This window comes from Cherax quadricarinatus, chromosome 31 (assembly GCF_038502225.1).
Source record: "Cherax quadricarinatus isolate ZL_2023a chromosome 31, ASM3850222v1, whole genome shotgun sequence".
Lineage (NCBI taxonomy): Eukaryota > Metazoa > Arthropoda > Malacostraca > Decapoda > Parastacidae > Cherax > Cherax quadricarinatus.
In genome coordinates, this window is record NC_091322.1 from 14,898,678 (window position 1) to 14,921,177 (window position 22,500).

A 22,500-nucleotide genomic window follows, 5' to 3' on the forward strand; every position below is an offset into this window, starting at 1 on the left:
CTGGTCACCTCCACTCAAGGAAGGAGCACGGCACCAGACCCAGCAGCACAAGCTAGTCAGGTCCAACTCACACCCACCCACACCCACTCATGTATTTATCTAACCTATTTTTAAAACTACACAACGTTTTAGCCTCAATAACTGTACTCGGGAGTTTGTTCCACTCATCCACAACTCTATTACCAAACAAGTGCTTTCCTATATCCTTCCTGAATCTGAATTTTTCCAATTTGAAACCATTGCTGCGAGTCCTGTCTTGGCTGGAAATTTTCAGCACGCTATTTACATCCCCTTTATTTATTCCTGTTTTCCATTTATACACCTCGATCATATCCCCCCCTAATTCTACGCCTTTCGAGAGAGTGCAGATTCAGGGCCCTCAATCTATCCTCATAGGGAAGATTTCTGATACATGGGATCATCTTTGTCATCCTCCTCTGTACGTTTTCCAGAGCATTTATATCCATTCTGTAATACTGTGACCAGAACTGAGCAGCATAGCCTAATGAGGCCTAACCAAGGATATATAGGGTTGAAGAACAACCTGAGGACTTCTATTATTTATACTTCTAGATATGAAGCCAAGAATTCTGTTAGCTTTACTGCGAACACTAATGCACTGTTGTCTTGGTTTTAGATTACTACTAACCAGAACTCCTAAATCCTTTTCACAATCAGTAGTATTAAGATCTACATTATTTAGTTTATATGTCGCATGGTTATTTTCCTGTCCAACATTTAGAACTTTGCATTTGTCAATATTAAACTGCATCTGCCATTTCTCCGACCATTGCATCAGTCTATTCAAATCATCCTGGAGTGCTCTAGTGTCCTCATTAGAATGAATTGGACGGCCTATTCTGGTATCATCAGCAAATTTGCTTATGTCGCTATTTATTCCCTCATCTATGTCGTTTATGTAAATTGTGAACAACAACCGGCCCAACACTGACCCCTGAGGAACACCGCTTGTGACGTGCCCTCATTCTGATTTCTCCCCATTTATGCAAACTTTCTGCTGCCTATTTGTCAGTCATGCCTCTACCCAGGAAAAAATTTCTCCTCCTATTCCGTGTGCCTTAAGTTTCCTCAATAGCCTCTGGTGTGGAACTCTATCGAAAGCCTTACTGAAGTTCTTATACACAATATCATATTCATTACCATGATCTACCTCCTCAAACACCTTAGTGAAAAAAGTTAGTAAATTCGTAAGACAGGAACGCCCCTTCGTAAAACCTTGTTGAGATTCATTAATCAATCTGTGCCTGTCAAGATGGCTACGAATTGCTTCGGCAATTATTGATTCCATAAATTTTCCCACTATGGAGGTAAGGCTTATTGGTCTATAGTTCGAAGCCAAGGACCTGTCACCTGCCTTGTAAATAGGTATTACATTTGCCATTTTCCACTTATCAGGCACTATGCCAGTTTGTAGTGATATGTTAAAAAGATCAGCCAAAGGTATGCTAAGTTCCTCTTTACATTCCTTTAACACCCTTGTAAACAGTTCATCAGAGCCTGGGGATTTGTTGGGTTTTAGTTTCTCTATTTGTCTGAAGACCATGTCACTAGTTACCACAATCGTACATAGTTTATTATCATCCTGTTCTACATAATCTATTATTTCAGGAATATCGCTAGTATTTTCCTGGGTGAAAACTGAGAGGAAGTAGGTATTGAGAATTTCACACATATCCTTATCACTGTCAGTGATCTGACCAGAGTTACTCTTAAGTGGGCCAATCTTGTTCCCAATCTTACTTCTGTATACCTGAAAGAACCCTTGTGGGCTAGTCTTTGAATCCCTTGTTACCATAGCCTCATAATCCCTTTTTGCTTTTCTTATTCCTTTCTTTATTTCTCTCTTTAATTGAATATATTGATTTCTTAACTGCCCATCCCCTGTTTTGATACGCCTATATATGCCTCTCTTTTGACCAATGAGATGTTTTAATCTATTGTTCATCCATTTGGGATCATTTTTGTCAGATCTAATTTCCCTACTCGGAACAAAAGTTGTCTGGGCAGCTAGAATTATGCTCTGATAAACGTCATATTGGCAACCAAGATCACCTACCTGACTCATAGTCAGGACATCCCAATTTAGCCCACCCAGGTAACTTTTCAGTCCCATGGAGTCGGCCAAGCGAAAATCTGGGACAGAGATTTGATTGCAGTTATCTGGGTAATTCCATGATATATTGAAACTAAGTGATTTGTGATCACTTTCCCCAAGCTCATCATTAACCTCAAGATTATTAATTATTGAATCTTTGTTGGCAAGAACCAAGTCAAGCAGATTGTTTCCTCTAGTTGGTTCTGTCACAATCTGTTCTAAAAAGGAATCCTGAACCGTATCAAGAAAGTCACTAGACTCAAGATTTCCTGTCATATTGTTCCAATCAATTTGTCTAAAGTTAAAATCTCCCATTAACACAACATTTTCATATCTAGACGCCTATGAATTTCGTGCCATAACAGCTTACTGCACTCCATATCAAGGTTTGGGGGCCTATAAATCACTGTTCATACAATTAAAATTTTTTTGACAATTAAAATAATTTTATCCGACCTTTTTTTATCAATTAAATTTCAAATTTTTTTATGTATGCGCCGCAGCGTGTAGGAACATGTTAACTGTTTATCAGTTCTCAAGATACCAGGATGATAATGATGTATGGGAGAGAGAGAGAGAGAGAGAGAGAGAGAGAGAGAGAGAGAGAGAATATATATATATATATATATATATATATATATATATATATATATATATATATATATATATATATATATATATATATATATATATATATATATATATATATATATATAGAGAGAGAGAGAGAGAGAGAGAGAGAGAGAGAGAGAGAGAGAGAGAGAAGGGGAGTATTTGAGAGGGGTAGTATAGGAGAGTAAATGTGGATGAGGAGGAGACGGAATAAGAGGAAGAGGGAATAAGACGGAATAAGAGGGTAGGGAGTACAACATCCAGTGCCGCTGGATGCCCTACTCTTAGGGATCGTATGGTTCAGTGGACAAGGGCGTCATCTGTTTTCGCCCACCACGAGGCAGGCCAAAGCAGCATGGGTTCGAGTCCTTGGCTAGTGCAGTGTTGTTATTGATATATATATATATATATATATATATATATATATATATATATATATATATATATATATATATATATATATATATATATATATATATATATATATATATATATATATATATAAAGTTCTACCCGGAGTCAAACGTTGCCTAACAATACTGATTAATTTTTTCATTATTTGTCATTTAAAATTACGTCTTGACCTCCACTTGGGGTTTTCCGTATCACTTACCATCGCTCAGGAGGAAATATTTGCAATTTTCTCGACACTCATATCAATGGTTGAATATTTAATGGAAGTGAAGGAGAAGTTCCGGTGTCAAATTTGCATGTGTTGGGTGGCATCTTGGGGGAGGTGATCGCTCAAGCGTCAAGTGGCAGATAAATCTACAGAGGAAATGTGGAAATGACGGATGCATTACTATATAGTGACATGTGGATGGGACACGGATGATGTAAATCTCCTGACTTGAAGAGTGATGGTCTCTGTTTTCTCTTTTACACAGAGTTTTACAAGGTTAGGGTAAGGAGTACTAACTTTATTTACAAGCTAAGGGATGTTAAGTACATCACCTCATTCGCATTCCTTTTTTTTTTGTTATGAGACAAACAAATAAGGAATAGGATGAAGTTGGAGCCATCTGTGGGCCAGCATTTTCATTTGATCAATTGACTCTATCTCTCTCTATATCTATCTATCTCTAGTAAGTGATAGGGTACCTCAATTTTTTTGGATCTAGAGAGCTATGTCCTGCCGCTTGTCTTTTATATCAGATGTTTTCCAATTATTTTTCAAATTATTCTTTCAAATTATTTTTATTTTGGTGGCGGGATTATTTTAAAATTATTTACTGTTTATTTTTTTATTTTAGATTATTATTTTTTTACAGTGGGAAGAGATACAAATATTTATGGCATCTCCATTATCCACTGGATGAAGATAGACAGAGAGACAGAGAGAGATTGATAGACGCTGACAGGTATATATCGAAGTAAACAAAGAAATAGACAGACAGAGAGGTAGATAGACAGACTCATAGATTCATAGAGAGACAGACACATAAATACACAGACACATAGATAGACAGACAGACAGACAGATAGACAGACATGTGTTACAGGTGAACAAGCTTAATTATCCATAATTATAGTTTAGTGTCTATAGTTATAGTGCAGGTGAGGTTAAGTTATTCTTGGAGCAGCTTATTACTCTGTCTTCATAATAAAGATATCTTTCTTTATTTTTCAGTAATTTTCTAATTCTTGCTGTGTTTTTAAGGAGAGTTTTTGAAAGTACTCCTTTAAAAACACCTTAAAACGCTCCTTATTTAAGGAGTGTTTCCTCTTCCCCTTCCTTCTTCACTTTCCATCCCTTGTTATATTTTTCTTCTCTTTCTTTCTTTCTTCTCTTTCCTCTACCCAACTTCATTTTGTTTCCTGCTTCTCCCATCCATTATCCACTCCTCTCTCTCTCTCTCTCTCTCTCTCTCTCTCTCTCTCTCCGCTCCCTCCCATCCTTCATAATTCCACTCCATCTCTCTTTGCAATATCCTCTCGCTCTTTTGATCCTTTAAAGCAATTAATTTCGCTGTCGAATCGCATTACACTTTCTTTACAGCTGCCCAGAGAGAGTTGGATCCCCTCTCTTTCTCCCTTTCTCCCGTGGAGAGGGAGTGGGGAGCAGGGGGAGGGGGGAGGGGGGGGAAGAGGGTTGGTAAAGAGATGGGATTATGGTACCTCCAGAGAGGCATAACTGGATTAACTTTTGCAGGAGATGATGCCTTGAAAAAAGTATATTGAGGGAGGCAGCTCACTCACTCACTCGCTCTGTCTCTCTCTCTCTCTCTCTTTCTCCCGTACCTCTCGGGCTGTGTCGGCCGTGTATCGCGATCATGGGAAACTTGGGAGCTGTGAGCTCTAAACTTTAAACTTAGTGGAACCAGCTGCGCTCTGCTCTCTCCCTCTCTCTCTCTCTGTCACTCACACACGCACACTCTATCTTCTCCATGTCTCTCGTCTCTTTAATATATATTTTAACAGGCTTAGGTTAAGAGCTAAGAGATGCTGTCAAACTAAAATACCTAATATGGTATTTATTTTTTTTATTGTTAAGAAATACACAAATAGGGAACAGGACGAAGTTGGAGCCAGCTGTGAGCCAGAGATTTCCTTTGGTCAACTGACTTTATGTCACCAATGTTGTGGTGTACGGATATGCTCTAGACTCGAGTGATTCTGAGACTGAATGATAACAGATGAAGTGATGTTCTCGTGAAGGATACAACTACAGTGTAGTTGCTGTTTGTTGCCCGTCTTGTGGTGTAGAAGCAGTTTTCTCGCTGTCCGCGAAGTGGAACCAGGTGTGGCACCTTGACAATATTGGTCTTGTAACACAGCAGAAAGGCTACACATGATATCTCTCCAGTGTTGAAGGCTCTGCTGGAATGACAGATCTATCCGGGCTGGGTCCAGGCGAGAGATAAGTTCTCTCTCTCTCTCTCTCTCTCTCTCTCTCTCTCTCTCTCTCTCTCTCTCTCTCTCTCTCTCTCTCTCTCTCTCTCTCTCTCTCTCTCTCCCTCTCACTCTCTCTCTCCCCTGCCTCTGCCAGCTGTCAGGCAGCATGTCTGACAACAGTTTTGAATATAATATCCACTATGCTGAGGATGCTCCAATTTCACTCTCTCTCCGGATTTATGGAACCATCTGTCCTCAACCCTCTCATTCTCTTCTTCACTCTCTTCTACCTCTCCCTCTTCTTTATTCTCTCCTTTCACCTTATCCACTCTTACACCACCGTTCCTTTTAACTCCCTTTCCTTCATCTGTTTGCCCTCTCACGTCCATTTCTTCATTCCTCTACCCTCTCACTCTCTCTCCTCTATTCTTCTTCCTTTCTATTTCCTTTCCACCATTCCGTCCTTCATTGTTTATGCTTCCTCACCGCGTCTTCCCATATTGAAGCCGTCGCTCTGGAAGCCTCTCCCTATGGAAGTTTTTCTGGAAGCCTCTCCCTATGGAAGTTTTTCTGGAAGCCTCTCCTCTGGAAGCCTCCTCTATGGAAGTCTTTCCCTCTGGAAGCCTCCGCTCTGGCTAAATCTCCTCTGGAATCCTTCTATCTGGAAGCCTTCCCCTCTGGAAGCCTCCCCCTCTGTCTCTCCCTCTGGTTGCCTCGTCTCTGGAAACCTCCCGTCTGGAATCCTCTTCCATCTTTCCACGTCTCATACACAACAGATCACAGGTCAAGCGTAAATCCAAACACAAAACAACTCAAACAAAAGCCAATCAAGAAGCAGGAAAAAACGCCAGAGAAGAAATAAAAGAAATGAAGGGTGTTAGTTATTGTGGAAATAAGAAAAAATAATTGGAAAGTATTATTTGAACCTCTTCCACCCCCAAAGAAAGTTAGAAATACTAGCATATGTAGAATTTTGATTTTGTCATTATCACCGCCGCAGCAAAAAAAAAAAATGATTAACGAGAAAAAACGAACGACGAACGGGACGCCGTTTTTTTTAAAGATGGCGGCTATAGGTCACGTGACATGTCAAAGTTGTTTACCAACAAACTTCCCCAAAATATTCCATCAAAATTTACCCAATAAAATTTCTTTATAAATTCGTTAGAAAAAAATATCTAACTTTCTGGTCTAATATGTCGTGGAAGAGTGTTTATGAAGGTGGAGAGGAGATAATATAAAGAAGTCCAGGTGAGTGATGATGGGAAGGGCAGGAGGGATGGTGGTCAGGAAGGGAGAGGGAGAGAGAGCGGAGATGAACGAGTGATGGACTGTTGATTATTAACATAGTCCTTAATTATTCAACCCTATATACCTTTATATCTATTTGCTTAACAAATATGTTGTGTATATATGTGCCTACACATGGGTGTATTATATATATATATATATATATATATATATATATATATATATATATATATATATATATATATATATATATATGTTTACATATATATGTATATACATCCTTCCATACATACGTACATACAAGGGAAACAGTGCAAATAGTGACACTTTATATCGCTTGTACTCTCTCACTGGAGCATTGCTGACGTCCCATTTCAGGCAGGAGAGATATCACAGCTGGAACAGATACAAACATCATTTACGGCCGCATTGAGCCAATAAATCATTTAAATTACTGGGAATGCCTCAAAGTCTTCAATATATGCTCGGTGGAGCGTAGGAGAGAGTGTGAGAGAGAGACAGAGAGAGAGACATGATGATATACACGTGGAAAGTACTTGATGACCTATTCCCAGACCTACGCACTACTATAACAACTTACTGTAATGAGAGATAAAGACGAATTGTAAAATGAACCCAGTAAAATGCAGGAGCGTCGTTGGTACAATTAGAAAACATTCTATCAACGTCCGTGGTCCCAGACCATGCAACATCTTACCAGAAGATATCAGAAACACTACTGGGATAAGTGTAGAAGTCTTTAAGAGGAAGCTGAACAAGTATCTTCACCAAGTGGAGGATCAATCAGGCTGTGATGGATTTATGGGCCAGTGGGCTCCCAGCAGCAACAGCCTGACAGAGTAAGTAAGCGGCAGACAAGCCTTGCCCAGGGCCGGGCTCCGGAAGTAGATATTCTCTCTAAACTCATCAAAGGTAAAGGTACATACATACATACATACATACAAACATACATATATACATATATAAATTCATACATACATACATACATACATACATACATACATACATACATACATACATACATACATACTTACATACATACATACATACATACACACATATATATATACATACATACATACAAACATATGTACATGCATACATACATACGTATATACATACATACATACATACATACATATATACATACATACATACATACATACATACATACATACATACATACATACATACATACATACATACATACATACATACATACATACATACATGCATACATACATACACATGTACATACATACATACATGCATACATACATACATACATACATACATACTTATATATGTACATGCATGCATGCATACATCTCTGGTCAATGGTCCCATGGTACATGCAGGGATTTTAAACCAGTGACCACACTTAACATAAACTCAGAGAGATGTTTCTGGGTCTGCCCAAACAAGATACACCTGTATGAGGAAATGACATCTATATTAAAAGACAAGAACACCAATAAACCATCCTTCTTGAGAGACATGTCAGCATGGTATGACAGCTGGGAAAATAAGATGGGTGGTAGGGACGGGACTGTCTTGGACAGTGCTCCTGAGGGTGCTAGTGCTGTCGTGGAGGACAGTGCTGAGGGTGCTAGTGATGTCCTGGAGGAAAGTGCTCCAGAGGGTTCTAGTGATGTCTTAGAAGACAGTGCTCGTGAGGTTACTAGTGTTGTCCTGGAGGACACTGAAGACAACGTTATTCAGTCCACAGAGGTTCAAAATAGAGATAATGCTGGAGATGGATCAAAATGGGATGATGCCTCAGGGAATAGTGTTGACACACCACCAGCAAAACCTGGTGGAAGCACTGATGTCCATACAGGGGTAAAAGATAGGGAGGAAAAAGGAAAAATAAATGCACCAGCAGCGAACGCAGCTACAATAAATCCTAGCAAACAGAATTACAATCTTTGTAAATACTATGCCTTGGGTATCTGCAGGCAGGGTATATCTGGTAAAACAGGTGGGACATGCACCTTTGACCATCCCAAAAAATGCCGCACTCACATGACAACAGGAGAGTGCAACTTCCCTTCTTATAACTTATTTCACCCAGAAATGTGTTACTCATCAATACATGAAAGGAAATGCTACAATGCATACTGCCAGGCACATCATCTAAAGGGGACTAGAAGACACAGACCAGCCAGACTATGGGAAACAAAAGAGAGGAGCCACAACAATCTCCAGGGACAGAGGTTTTTTTTAGGGCTAGGAGGGAAAAAAGAATGGCAAGAAATGACAATACTCCTACACCACCTGAAAACACTTCTGGAGCAGAGACACGGACATTGGCCTCCCCAGACAGATATTAGAGCCAGCAAATAAACCTCCCTAAATTCCACCAATACAACGACATTTGTCTTTACAAACATACAGGGTCTAAAGCCGTCAAAAAACAAAAAAATTCCTTACATAAAGGGACTGCTTACGGAGTCAAATGCAATGTTTGCAGCATTCACAGAGACCCACATAAAGGAACATTATGACAACGAAATGTGGATCCCAGGTTATAACCTATTCCGATGCGACAAACTAAACAGGCAACAAGGGGGGTTGGCCTGTATGCACAGAACTACTAAACACCTCAAATGATGTAGTTGAAGTTATGGCGGTAAAGACTGAAAACCAAAACCTTGTCATTGTGGTAGTATACAAGCCTCCAGATGCAACTTCCCAGCAGTTCCAGGAGCAGCTTGTGAAAACTGATCTCTGTCTGGAAAATTTCCCAACTCCTGCCCCAAACATCTTGCTACTGGGGGATTTCAACTTGAGACACCTAAAATGGAGGAGTATAGCAAACAATGTTTCAGCAGAGATCACCCCGGGAGGCAGCTCAGATGAAAATTCACACACACACGAACTATTAAATCTCTGCAACAAATTCACCTTAAACCAGCAAATAGTAGAGCCTACAAGACTAGAAAATACACTGGACCTCATCTTCACTAACAATGATGATCTGATGCGTAATATAACTATATCAAAGACAATACACTCAGATCACAACATAATAGAGGTACAGACATGTATGCACAGGGCTCCGGACCAGCAAAATGTGAGCAGTCATGAAGGTCTCTTCACAAAATTCAATTTCAATAACAAGAACATACAATGGGATCAAGTAAACCATGTACTATATGAAACAAGCTGGGAAGATATCCTAAACAACTCGGATCCGAACATTTGCCTTGAAAAAATGAATTCGGTGGCTCTTGAGATCTGCTCAAGACACATTCCATTAAGAAAAAGAAATAGAAGATGTAAACTAGAAAGAGAGAGACGTTCCCTATACAGACGAAAGCGAAGAGTCACAGAGCTACTGAGTGGGGCCAATATATCTGAAATACAAAGGGAGGCACTAGTCAATGAAATTGCAAACATCGAACTTAAGCTGAAGGAATCTTATAGGAGACAAGAATCACAGGAAGAACTAAAAGCCATAAAGAAAATTGAAAAAAAAAGCAAAATACTTGTCTTTTGCCAAATCTAAGGAAAAATCAACATCCAGTACTGAGCCCTTGCTTAGGCGGGATGGGACATACACAGATGACAGCCAAGAAATGAGTAAGATACTAAAAACTCAATATGACTCAGTGTTCAGCAAGCCACTGCCCAGACTAAGGGTCGAGACTCCAGATGAATTCTTCATGAAGGAAACCCAAAATTTGGTCATTCCAAAAATCTCGGATATTATTCTAACTCCACAAGACTTTGAAGAGGCAATTAATGATATGCCCATGCACTCTGCCCCAGGCCCAGGCTAGAGGAACTCCGTGTTCATCAAGAATTGCAAGAAACCCCCATCGCATGCCTTCAGCATTTTATGGAGGTAGCATGGACACAGGGGTCATCCCACACACACTAAAAACAACAGACATAGCCCCACTCCACAAAGGTGGCAGAAAAGCAATTGCAAAGAACTACGGACCGATAGCACTAACATCCCACATCATAAAAATCTTTGAGAGGGTTTTAAGAAGCAAGATAGCAAACCACCTAAATACCCATCAGTTACACAACCCAGGACAACACGGGTTTAGAGCAGGTCGCTCCTGCCTGTCCCAGCTACTGGACCACTATGACAAGGTCCTGGATGCTGTAGAGGATAAACAAAATACAGATGTGTATATACAGACTTTGCAAAAGCTTTCGACAAGTGTGACCATGGTGTAATAGCACACAAAATGCGTGATAAAGGAATAACTGGAAAAGTTGGTAGATGGATCTACAACTTCCTGACAAATAGAACACACAGAGTAATAGTAAACAGAGTAAAGTCCCAGGCAGCCACGGTGAAAAGCTCTGTTCCACAAGGCATAGTACTCGCTCCCATTCTATTCCTCATCCTCATTTCTGATATAGACAGAGATGTAAGCCATAACTCCGTGTCTTCCTTTGCGGATGACACCCGGATTACCATGGCAGTGACCTCCATCGAAGACACCGCGAGACTCCAGGCGGACATCAACCAAATCCTCGAATGGGCCACTCAAAACAATATGAAGTTCAACGAGGAGAGATTTCAACTACTCAGATATGGGAAACTTGAAGAAATTAAAATTGTCAAGGTATACAACAAATTCTAACCATACAACAGAGCGGAAAAGTAATGTGAAGGACCTGGGAGTGATAATGTCAGAGGATCCATCCTTGAAAGACCACAACAATATATCTACCTCATCCGCTAGGAAAATGATAGGATGGATAATGAGAACCTTCAAAACTAAGGGACGCAAGCCAATGATGATTCTCTTCAAATCGCTTGTGCTCTCTAGGCTGGAATACTGCTGTACACTAACGTCCCCCTTCAAGGCTGGCGACATTGCAGACCTGGAGAGTGTACAAAGAACTTTCACGGCACACATAAGTACGATAAGGTACCTAAACTACTGGGAACGGTTGAAGGTCCTTGATCTGTATTCCCTGGAACGCAGGCGAGAGATATAAATGATAATATACACTTGGAAGGTTCTGGAAGGATTGGTACCAAACCTGCACACGGAAATCACTCCCTGTGAAAGCGAAAGACTCGGTAGGAGATGCAACATTCCCCCGATGAAAAGCAGGGGCACCACGAGTACACTGAGAGACAACACAATAAGTATCCGGGGCCCAAGACTGTTCAATTGTTTCCCAGTATACATAAGGGGGATTACCAATAGACCCCTGGCTGTCTTTAAGAAGGCACTGGACAGGCACCTAAAGTCAGTATTTGACCAACCGGGCTGTGGTTCGTACGTCAGCTTGCGTGCGGCCAGCAGTAACAGCCTGGTTGATCAGACCCTGATCCACCATGAGGCCTGGTCTTAGACCGGGCAGCGGGGGCGTTGACCCCCCAAACCCTCTCCAGGTAAACTCTAGGTAATACATACATACATACATACATACATACATACATACATACATACATACATACATACATACATACATACATACATACATACGTACATACATACATACATACATACATACATACACACATACATACATACATACAGACAGACAGACATATATACATACATACATACATACATACATACATACAGACATACATACATACATACATACATACAGACATACATACATACATACATACATACAGACATACATACATACATACATACATACATACATACATACATACAGACATACATACATACATACATACATACATACATACATACATACATACATACATACATACATACATACATACATACAGACATACATACATACATACATACATACATACATACATACATACATACATACATACATACATACATACATACATACATACAGACATACATACACGCGTCCACACTGGATAATAGAGATTTAAAAGATTAAAATCTAGGCGAAGATTATAAAAGAAGAAAAGGTCAGGAAGATGGATAACAAGAAAGGAATACAAAAAAGGAGAAGGAAGAGAATTGGGCTGGTGGAGGAGGAGGAGGAGGAAGAGGAATGAGAAGAGCAGTTAAGAATAAGGGAAGGGAAAATATCATGATGGAGCAAGGGTTGCTCGAAGACCCAGGAAACGTAAAGAGTGAGGAGAAGAAAATCAACTGAAGGAGGATCAGGAGGAGGTGATCCATGTTGAGAGGATCAGGAAGCATCAGGAGGGGGGTAGAGAAGATCCTGCTGTATGGAGGGTTACAACCTGTTAAAGAGGATCACCTCTTGCCAACCTAAAAATGGGAGGCGGCCATGGTAAACCCCAAATCCGATTTGAGGATATGTGGAAACTGCTGCCAGAATACTTCCTTGTACCTGTACACACACACACACACACACACACACACACACACACACACACACACACACACACACACACACACACACACACACACACACACACACACACACACACACACACACACACACACACACACACACATGGTACAAAGCACTTGCAGGGAAGTCAGTAAACGAGATGATGGAATATGTGACACCAATATAGAAGGAAGCTGAGGAGAGGTTTGTACCCAAGGGTAACAGAAATAACGAGAAGGCCAGGATGAGCCCATGGTTCACCCAAAGGTGTAGAGAGGCCAAAACCAAGTGTGCTAGAGAATGGAAGAACTATAGAAGGCAAAGGACCCAGGAGAATAAGGAGAGCAGTCGTAGAGCCAGAAATGAATATTCACAGGTAAGAAGGGAGGCCCACCAACAATACGAAAATGACTTAGCAGCGAAAGCCAAATCTGACCCGAAGCTGTTGTACAGCCACATCAGGAGGAAAACAACAGTCAAGGACCAGGTAATCAGGCTGAGAAAGGAAGGAGGGGAGATCACAAGAAAAGACCGAGAAGAATGTGAGGAACTCAGCATGAGATTCAAAGACGTTTTCACAGAGGAGACAGAAGGAAATCCGGAAAGGTGGAGAGTTAGGGTACACCATCAAGTGTTGGACACAATACATACAACTGAGGAAGAACTGAAGAGGCTGCTAAGCAAGCTAGATACCTCATAGGCGATGGGGCCGGATAACATCTCTCCATGGGTCCTGAGAGAGAGAGTAGAGGCACTATGTGCCTCACATGTATCGAAACAGGGCGACTACCTGAGGTAGTCCCGTAGCTAAGGAATATGTCATACGAGGAGTGGTTAAGGGAAAGCGACCTGATAGGGATGATATGATAACGACATATAAAATACTGAGAGGAACTGACAAGGTGGATCGAGTCAGGATATTACAGAGATGGGACATAGCAACGAGGGGTCACAATTGGAAGTTGAAGACTCAGATGAATCACAGGAATGTTCTCCATGGTGAACATGCAGGTTGGCTCATCTTCAGAGGAAGCTCCTTCAAGTGATGATCTTCTTAGCGTTGAACAAGTTGATTGATGAGTCCTCAGTAAGCTTCTTCCAGGAATGTTGTTTGAGGGAGGATCTGTCCCAGAGGAAAAACAACAGGACCGGACGTAACAACCAAGAACTGGCAGAATTACCGACAATATGTTTACATAACAATAACAGATCTTGGAAGAGACGAATTCATCTCTTCAGGATCTTCCTTGAAACTTTGAGATTGGCAAATTTTGTTCAAGACGAAGGTGTGGAAGGAAGCAAAACCTCCTCCATACTTAAGAGTCTCTGGTGCTTCACTCCACTAGAGCAATTTGCATTCTCAATTGAAATTATTGTTATTTCTAGGTTTATGGGGGAATTAAAAAAAATCTAGTGTCATGTAGCGTCTGGGGAATTGGAGGTAAACAGACTCTATCTGAGGAAGAGAGAGGTACAGCCAGTTAGTCGGATCAAAGTGTACCAGAACCAGCGCACCACCATGAAAAATCCATTTGAATTAAATACTCAAGAACGCCTTAAACATACACACAATGTATATATATATATATATATATATATATATATATATATATATATATATATATATATATATATATATATATATATATATATATATATATATACACAAACACACACACACACACACACAAGAAGGCCTTCGATACAGTTCCTCACATGAGATTAGTGCAGAAGCTGGAGGATCAGGCGCGTATAACAGGAAAGGCACTGCAATGGATCAGAGAATACCTGACAGGGAGGCAACAACGAATCATGGTACGTGATGAGGTATCACAGTGGGCACCTGTGACGAGCGGGGTCCCAAAGGGGTCAGTCCTAGTATCAGTGCTATTTTTGTTATATGTGAATAACATGATGAAAGGGATAGACTCTGAAGTGTCCCTGTTTGCAGATGATATAAAGTTAATGAGAATAATTAAATCAGATGAGGCAGGACTACAAAGAGACCTGGACAGGCTGGACACGTGGTCTAGCAACTGGCTTCTCGAATTCAACCCTGCCAAATGCAAAGTCATGAAGATTGGGGAAGGGCAAAGAAGACCGCAGACAGAGTATAGGCTAGGTGGACAAAGACTGCAAACCTCACTCAAGGAGAAAGATCTTGGGGTGACCATAACACCGAGCATGTCTCCGGGGCACATATCAACAAGATAACTGCTGCAGCATATGGGTGCCTGGCAAGCCTGAGAACAGCGTTCCGATACCTTAGTAGGAAATCGTTCAAGACACTGTACACTGTGTATGTCAGGCCCATACTGGAGTATGCAGCACCTGTTTGGAACCCGCACCTAGTCAAGCACGACAAGAAATTAGGGAAAGCACAAAGGTTTGCAACAAGGCTAGTTCCGGAGCTCAGGAGAATGTCCTACGAAGAAAGGTTAAGGGAAATCGGACAGACGATACTGGAGGACTGGAGGGTCAGGAGAGACATGATAACGACATACAAAATACTGCATGGAATAGATAAGGTGGACAGAGAAAGAGTGTTCCAGAGAGGAGACACAGAGACAAGGGGTCACAATTGGAAGTTGAAGACTCAGACGAGTCACAGGGATGTTAGGATGTATTTCTTCAGTCATAGAGTTGTCAGGAAGTCGAATAGCCGAGCAAGTGATGTAGTGGAGTACAAACACACACACACACACGCATATATATATATATATATATTTATATATATATATATATATATATATATATATATATATATATATATATATATATATATATATATATATATATATATTTATATATATATATATATATATATATATACACATATATATATATACATATATATATATATATATATATATATATTTATATATATATATATATATATATATATATATATATATATATATATATATATATATATATATACATATATATATATATACATACATACATGCACATAAAGATAAGAGCTGTTATCATATCATAGCTCATTTCTCTCTCTCTCTCTCTCTCTCTCTCTCTCTCTGTCTCTCTCTCTCTCCAGCTAATCAACAAATGGAGGTAATTTGTTTCCCCTGGCTGAGCTGATCTTACAGTCACTGTGCTAATTATCTTCATGTCACCTGTCACAAACCTCTCCCACCTGCCCAACTATTTCCAACTGAAATAAAAATACCGTGTTATCTTTATTATATTTTACTAATACATACATACATATGTATATATATAATATATATATATATATATATATATATATATATATATATATATATATATATATATATATATATCTATATATATATATATATATATATATATATATATATATATATGTCGTGCGGAATAGGCAGAACTTGCGATCTTGGCTTAAATAGCAACGCTCATCTTGCCATATAGGACAAGTGAAAATTTGTGTATGCAATAATTTCGCCAAAATCATTCTGAACCTAACGAAAAAAATATATTTGATTGTGCTTGTTCAGTATTAAATTATTGTAAACGTATTTAAAATATATTTAGTTGGGTTAGGTTAAAATAAATTGCTCTTGTTATAATAAGGTTAGGTAAGTTTTCTAAGAACCTTTTGGTGCAAAATTAATTTTTTTTACATTAACATTAATGAAAAAAATATATCTTTAAACGTATAAGAGAAAATTTCAGAAAGGACTTAATTTTAAATGAGTTCTTGCTAATTGACCAGTTTTACATATTCGGCACGACATATATATATATATATATATATATATATATATATATATATATATATATATATATATATATATATATATATATATATATATATATATATTTCCTAAGCTCTCATGGAAAGTTGTGTACTCACCGAAAAACTGGTGCAGTTAAGGTGAGGAGTCAAGACTCACCTGAAGTCTTGGATAGTGAGCTGGACGATGTCTCCGTACTCGTCACCTTCAGCGACGAAGGTGAGGTGACAGGTGAAGGTGGTGAGCATGTTCTTGGGGCGCTCTACCGTCACCTCGTAGCTACGACCCACGTCACCGTAGAAGGTGCGGTTACAAGCTGTGGACGGAGAGTGAGACAGATGAGAAAGAGAGAGAGAGAGAGAGAGAGAGAGAGAGAGAGAGAGAGAGAGAGAGAGAGAGAGAGAGAGAGAGAGAGAGAGAGAGAGAGAGAGAGAGAGAGAGAGAGAGCACCAAACAAGGAAGCTTATGGGAGGAAGTTTAGGTAAGATTAGTCGGGAAACAAGCCAAGTGTGTTCCTGACGCGGGTCTTAATCATATGATGACCCGTAGCTGGAGCTTTGTGTTATCTGACCGAGACCTTCCCCTGGCTTACCTCTCCACCCCATTAAAACCTATGGTTATAATTATAATAATTTCAATAGTCTAATCCAGGGAATTTATTGCTAAAATACCTTCCTGTCACCCTCTTCCCCCCACAACCTCCTTCTTTGCCTTCCCCTCCTTTAAGCAATCCTTCCCCCCCTCTCTATGTAATGTCTCCCCCCACCCGCTCCCCCACCACCATTCTAACTCCACTACTTCTGCTATCTCCTCTAAAGTTATAGCGATAATTACTGTTTTATTGTTCATGCCGCAGGATGACTCTTTCTCTCTCTCTCTCTCTCTCTCTCTCTCTCTCTCTCTCTCTCTCTCTCTCTGTCTCTCTCTCTCTCTCACCAGTACAAAATCTGCATCTCCAGGCTGGACAATGCGTCTCAGGATAGAAATCTGATGATATAGCTGAATTTCCAAGCAATTAATTCTGGAAATCTGAAGATAATCGGTCAATAAATCCGAGGTAATATTGCCCGCTGTTCTCTCCGTATTTTTGTCTCGACTCCTCAATTTCTTCCGAAATATTCCGGAAGTCATGATTTCTTCGAAATATTTTTTTTCAATGAGTTTATTATGGGATTTTTTTAATTTATTTCTTCTATTCTCTTCGTAATTAATTTTTTTTCCTTCTGATTTTGTAATTTCTGGATTTATTTCGTAGCCTCAGTTTCATGCTGGGAAAAAATTCTAAAATCCATCAGAATTTATTCGATTTAGAATTAGTTTGTAAAATAAATTGTTGATTTTTTTGAGGGGGAGGGAGGGTAGGGGGAGGGGGAAGATAAATGGAAGGAGGGAGAAGGGGAAGTGGTGGCGGAAGAGGAGGAGGGAGGATAGAGAGGGAAGAGAATGGGAATAGGAAGAAGGAGGAAGAAAAGAGGGAAGGGAAAATATAAAGTGCCAAAGAAGAGAGAGAGAGAGAGAGAGAGAGAGAGACAGAGACAGAGACAGAGACAGAGAGAGAGAGAGAGAGAGTGAGTGAGTAAAAGGGGGCAGTGAAACAGAGTAAGAATAAGTGAAAATACAGAAAGACCAGAACACAAGGAAGAGAATAAACCAAGAAGAACGAGAGACGAAGAAAAAACGAGAATAATGGCAAAAGTCAACCAAAAATAAAAGGTTGGAAAGATAAAAAAAAAAGAGAGAGAGAGAGAAGGTAGCTAAAATAGAAAAATAAATGTAAACAGAAATGGAATAAATATGAATGGAATAGATGCATAAGGAACAAACATAAATGTAAACAGAATAAATGTAAATGTAATTGTAAGCAAAGGGGAAAGAGAGAGAGAGAGAGAGAGAGAGAGAGAGAGAGAGAGAGAGAGAGAGAGAGAGAGAGAGAGAGAGAGAGAGAGAGAGAAAGTAAGAGGAGAAAATAAGGGAAGAGAGGGAAAGGAATGAAGCAGAAAGCGGGGAGAAAGGGAGAGTCAAAAGCTTACTATTACACTACAAGACGGGCAACCATCAGTTTTTACCCCTGGTTGTATCTTTCTCAAGGACATCACCTGTGAAACAGGTTCTCACCGATAATAGACGATAGATAAATAGAGAATTTAGAAATAAAGTTAAGTGACCAGGTGAAAGCTCTGGTCCACAGCTGGTGAAGGCTCTGGTCCACAGCTGGTGAAGGCTCTAGTCCACAACTGGTGAAGGCTCTGGTCCACAGCTGGTGAAAGCTCTGGTCCACAGCTAGTGAAGGCTCTGGTCCACAACTGGTGAAGGCTCTGGTCCACAGCTGGTGAAAGCTCTGGTCCACAACTGGTGAAGGCTCTGGTCCACAGCTGGTGAAAGCTCTGGTTCACAACTGGTGAAGGCTCTGGTCCAGAGCTGGTGAAGGTTCTGGTCCAAAGCTGGTGAAGGCTCTGGTCCACAGCTGGTGAAGGCTCTGGTCCACAGCTGGTCAAGGCTCTGGTCCACAACTGGTGAAGGCTCTGGTCCACAGCTGGTGAAGGCTCTGGTCCACAGCTGGTGAAGGCTCTGGCCCACAGCTGGTGAAGGCTCTGGTCCACAGCTGGTGAAGGCTCTGGTCCACAGCTGGTGAAGGCTCTGGTCCGCAGCTGGTGAAAGCTCTGGTCTACAACTGGTGAAGGCTCTGGCCCACAGCTGGTGAAGGCTCTAGTCCACAGATGGTGAAGGCTCTGGTCCACAGCTGGTGAAGGCTCTGGTCCACAGCTGGTGAAGGCTCTGGTCTACAGCTGGTAAAGGCTCTGGTCCACAGCTGGTGAAAGCTCTTGTCCACAGCTGGTGAAGGTTCTGGTAAACAGCTGGTGAAGGCTCTGGTCCACAGCTGGTGAAAGCTCTGGTCCACAACTGGTGAAAGCTCTGGTCCACAGCTGGTGAAGGCTCTGGTCCACAGCTGGTGAAAGCTCTGGTCCACAACGGGTGAAAGCTCTGGTCCACAGCTGGTGAAGGCTCTGGCCCACAGCTGGTGAAAGCTCTGGTCCACAACTGGTGAAAGCCCTGGTCCACAGCTGGTGAAGGCTCTGGTCCACAGCTGGTGAAAACTCTGGTCCACAACTGATGAAAGCCCTGGTCCACAATTGGTGAAAGCCCTGGTCCACAGCTGGTGAAAGCTCTGGTCCACAACTGGTGAAAGCTCTGGTCCACAAATGGTGAAAGCCCTGGTCCACAACTGGTGAAAGCTCTGGTCCACAGCTGGTGAAAGCCCTGGTCCACAGCTGGTGAAAGCCCTGGTCCACAACTGGTGAAAGCCCTGGTCCACAGCTGATGAAAGCTCTGGTCCACAACTGGTGAAAGCTCTGGTCCACAACTGGTGAAAGCCCTGGTCCACAGCTGGTGAAAGCCCTGGTCCACAGCTGGGGAGAGTTCTGGTCCACAACTGGTGAAAGCTCTGGTCCACAACTGGTGAAAGCTCTGGTCCACAACTGGTGAAAGCCCTGGTCCACAGCTGGCGAAAGCCCTGGTCCACAGCTGGTGAGAGTTCTGGTCCACAACTGGTGAAAACCCTTGTCCACAGCTGGTGAAAGCTCTGGTCCGCAGCTGGTGAAAGTTCTGGTCCACAGATGGTGAAAGCTCCTGTCCACTGCTGGTGAAAACTCTGGTTCACAGCTGGTGAATACTCCGGTCCACAGCTGGTGAAAGCTCTGGTCCACAGCTGGTGAAAAGCCCTGGTCCACAGCTGGTAAAAGTCCTGGTCCACAGCTGGTGAAAGTTCCTGTCCACAGCTGGTGAAAACTGGTTCACAGCTGGTGAAAGCTCTGGTCCATTGCTGGTGAAAACTGGTTCACAGCTGGTGAAAGCTCTGGTCTACACCCGGTGAAAACTCTGGTCTACAGCTGGTGAAAACTCTGGTCTACAGCTGGTGAAAACTCTGGTTCACAGCTGGTGAAAACTCTGGTCTACAGCTGGTGAAAACTCTGGTCTACAGCTGGTGAAAACTCTGGTCCACAGCTGGTGAAAACTCTGGTCCACAGCTGGTGAAAACTCTGGTCCACAGCTGGTGAAAACTCTGCTCTACAGCTGGTGAAAACTCTGCTCTACAGCTGGTGAAAACTCTGGTCCACAGCTGGCACTAACTTCACAAAGTTTGATTTATATTTTTTAATATTATCAAACCAGTCACTTTAAAAGGCTGTATGCCGAGCTGTGGCTCATGCGTTGGTCTGCCAGCAGCCGGCAGTAACAGCCTTGTTGATCAAGCCTTGATCCACCAAGAGGCCTAGTCTGGGACCGGGCGCGGGGGCGCTGGTTCCTCGAAAACATTCTTCAAATTTCCTTCAGGTAAAGATACTGACAGAGGACGATTTTTGTGTGTGCAGAAGTAGGATAACAGCTCTTAACAACTCGAACAAAAAATGGATCTCAATTCTTAAAAACTCTCTGTCTGTCTGTCTCTGTCTCTGTCTCTGTCTCTGTCTCTGTCTCTGTCTCTGTCTCTGTTTCTGTCTCTCTCTATTTCTCTCTCTATTTCTATTTCACACATATACACACTTACACCAAACTACCATAACTAACTTTCAAGATAAACTGAAATCAAACATTGATTAGGAAATTTGCGTGTAAATCCGGCATCCAGGAGGTTAAGGAGATGACCTTGTAGAGGCTGGTAACTCTCTCAAGGAGGAGGAAGAGGGAGAGGGAGGAGAATCAAGAGGAAGAGAGGAACCCATAAATAATACCGATGTTTCAAGGCTGTTGTTGAGATGGATGAACTAGTCTCTAGACTGGACACAGTACAGAATACTTTTCAGAGTACAGTGGAAGACATACAGATGTACCTCAAGTTTTAAGTTTTTTTTACTGTTCTTTACGACTTATTTGGAATGTATGGTGTTGAGGAGTATGAGAATAGATGAAAGCTTCTGGGGATGTGGGATGAGAGAGTAGGGTGAGAGTAGTTGCCGCTGATGCAAACATGTCACCAAAGGGCTATTTGTGAAATCATTAAATCATACTACTGCAAGATCCGTGGATGAATGGTTACAGTTCTGAGCCTGCTACTTGCGTTCGCGTTCATTCTTTTGCTTATTCACTGACAGTCGTTTATTACGACTGATCTTCGAAGTCTTTTTGCTGCTGTAACCCATCCTTTAAAAGTTTCGAGGTGTTGTGCATTCAGAGATGCTCATCTGCATATCACTTGTAATGTCATTTGGGTTGCTGTCGCATTCCCGTCAGCTTCAACCAGTTTGGCCATTCTCCTCTGACATCTCTCATTACCAAGGCGTTTTTCCCCACAGAACTGCCACTCACTGAAAGTTTTGTGTTCTTCACACCATTCTTTGTAAACTCTACAGACTGTTGTGAGTGAAAATCCCAGGAGATCGGCAGTTTCTGAGTTACTCAACCCAGCCCGTCTGGCACCAACAATCATTCCACGGTCAGAGTCGCTTAGATTACTTTTCTTTCACCCATTCTCAGTTAACAAACTGGCCATTACCTTACATGTCACTTTTATCCTGACCAAGAAGTTGTGAACAATGATAATGTACTGCCGTAGGCCTCTTGACTCACGCTTAGTGAGTGAACAACTAACAACCCACAGACTGTACATGTGAGGCCACTCTTCTGTGGAAACTT

General features: G+C 41.3%; 1 protein-coding gene across 1 annotated transcript in view; it reads right to left on the minus strand.

Annotated features, from left to right (window-relative positions):
• Positions 1-22,500, minus strand: part of LOC128699146 (uncharacterized) — a 250,767-nt gene that overhangs the window by 27,200 nt on the left and 201,067 nt on the right. The window contains exon 2 of the mRNA XM_070090213.1: positions 17,029-17,185. Within this exon, the coding sequence (XP_069946314.1) occupies positions 17,029-17,185 (157 nt within the window). The remainder of the gene's footprint in view (positions 1-17,028; positions 17,186-22,500) is intronic.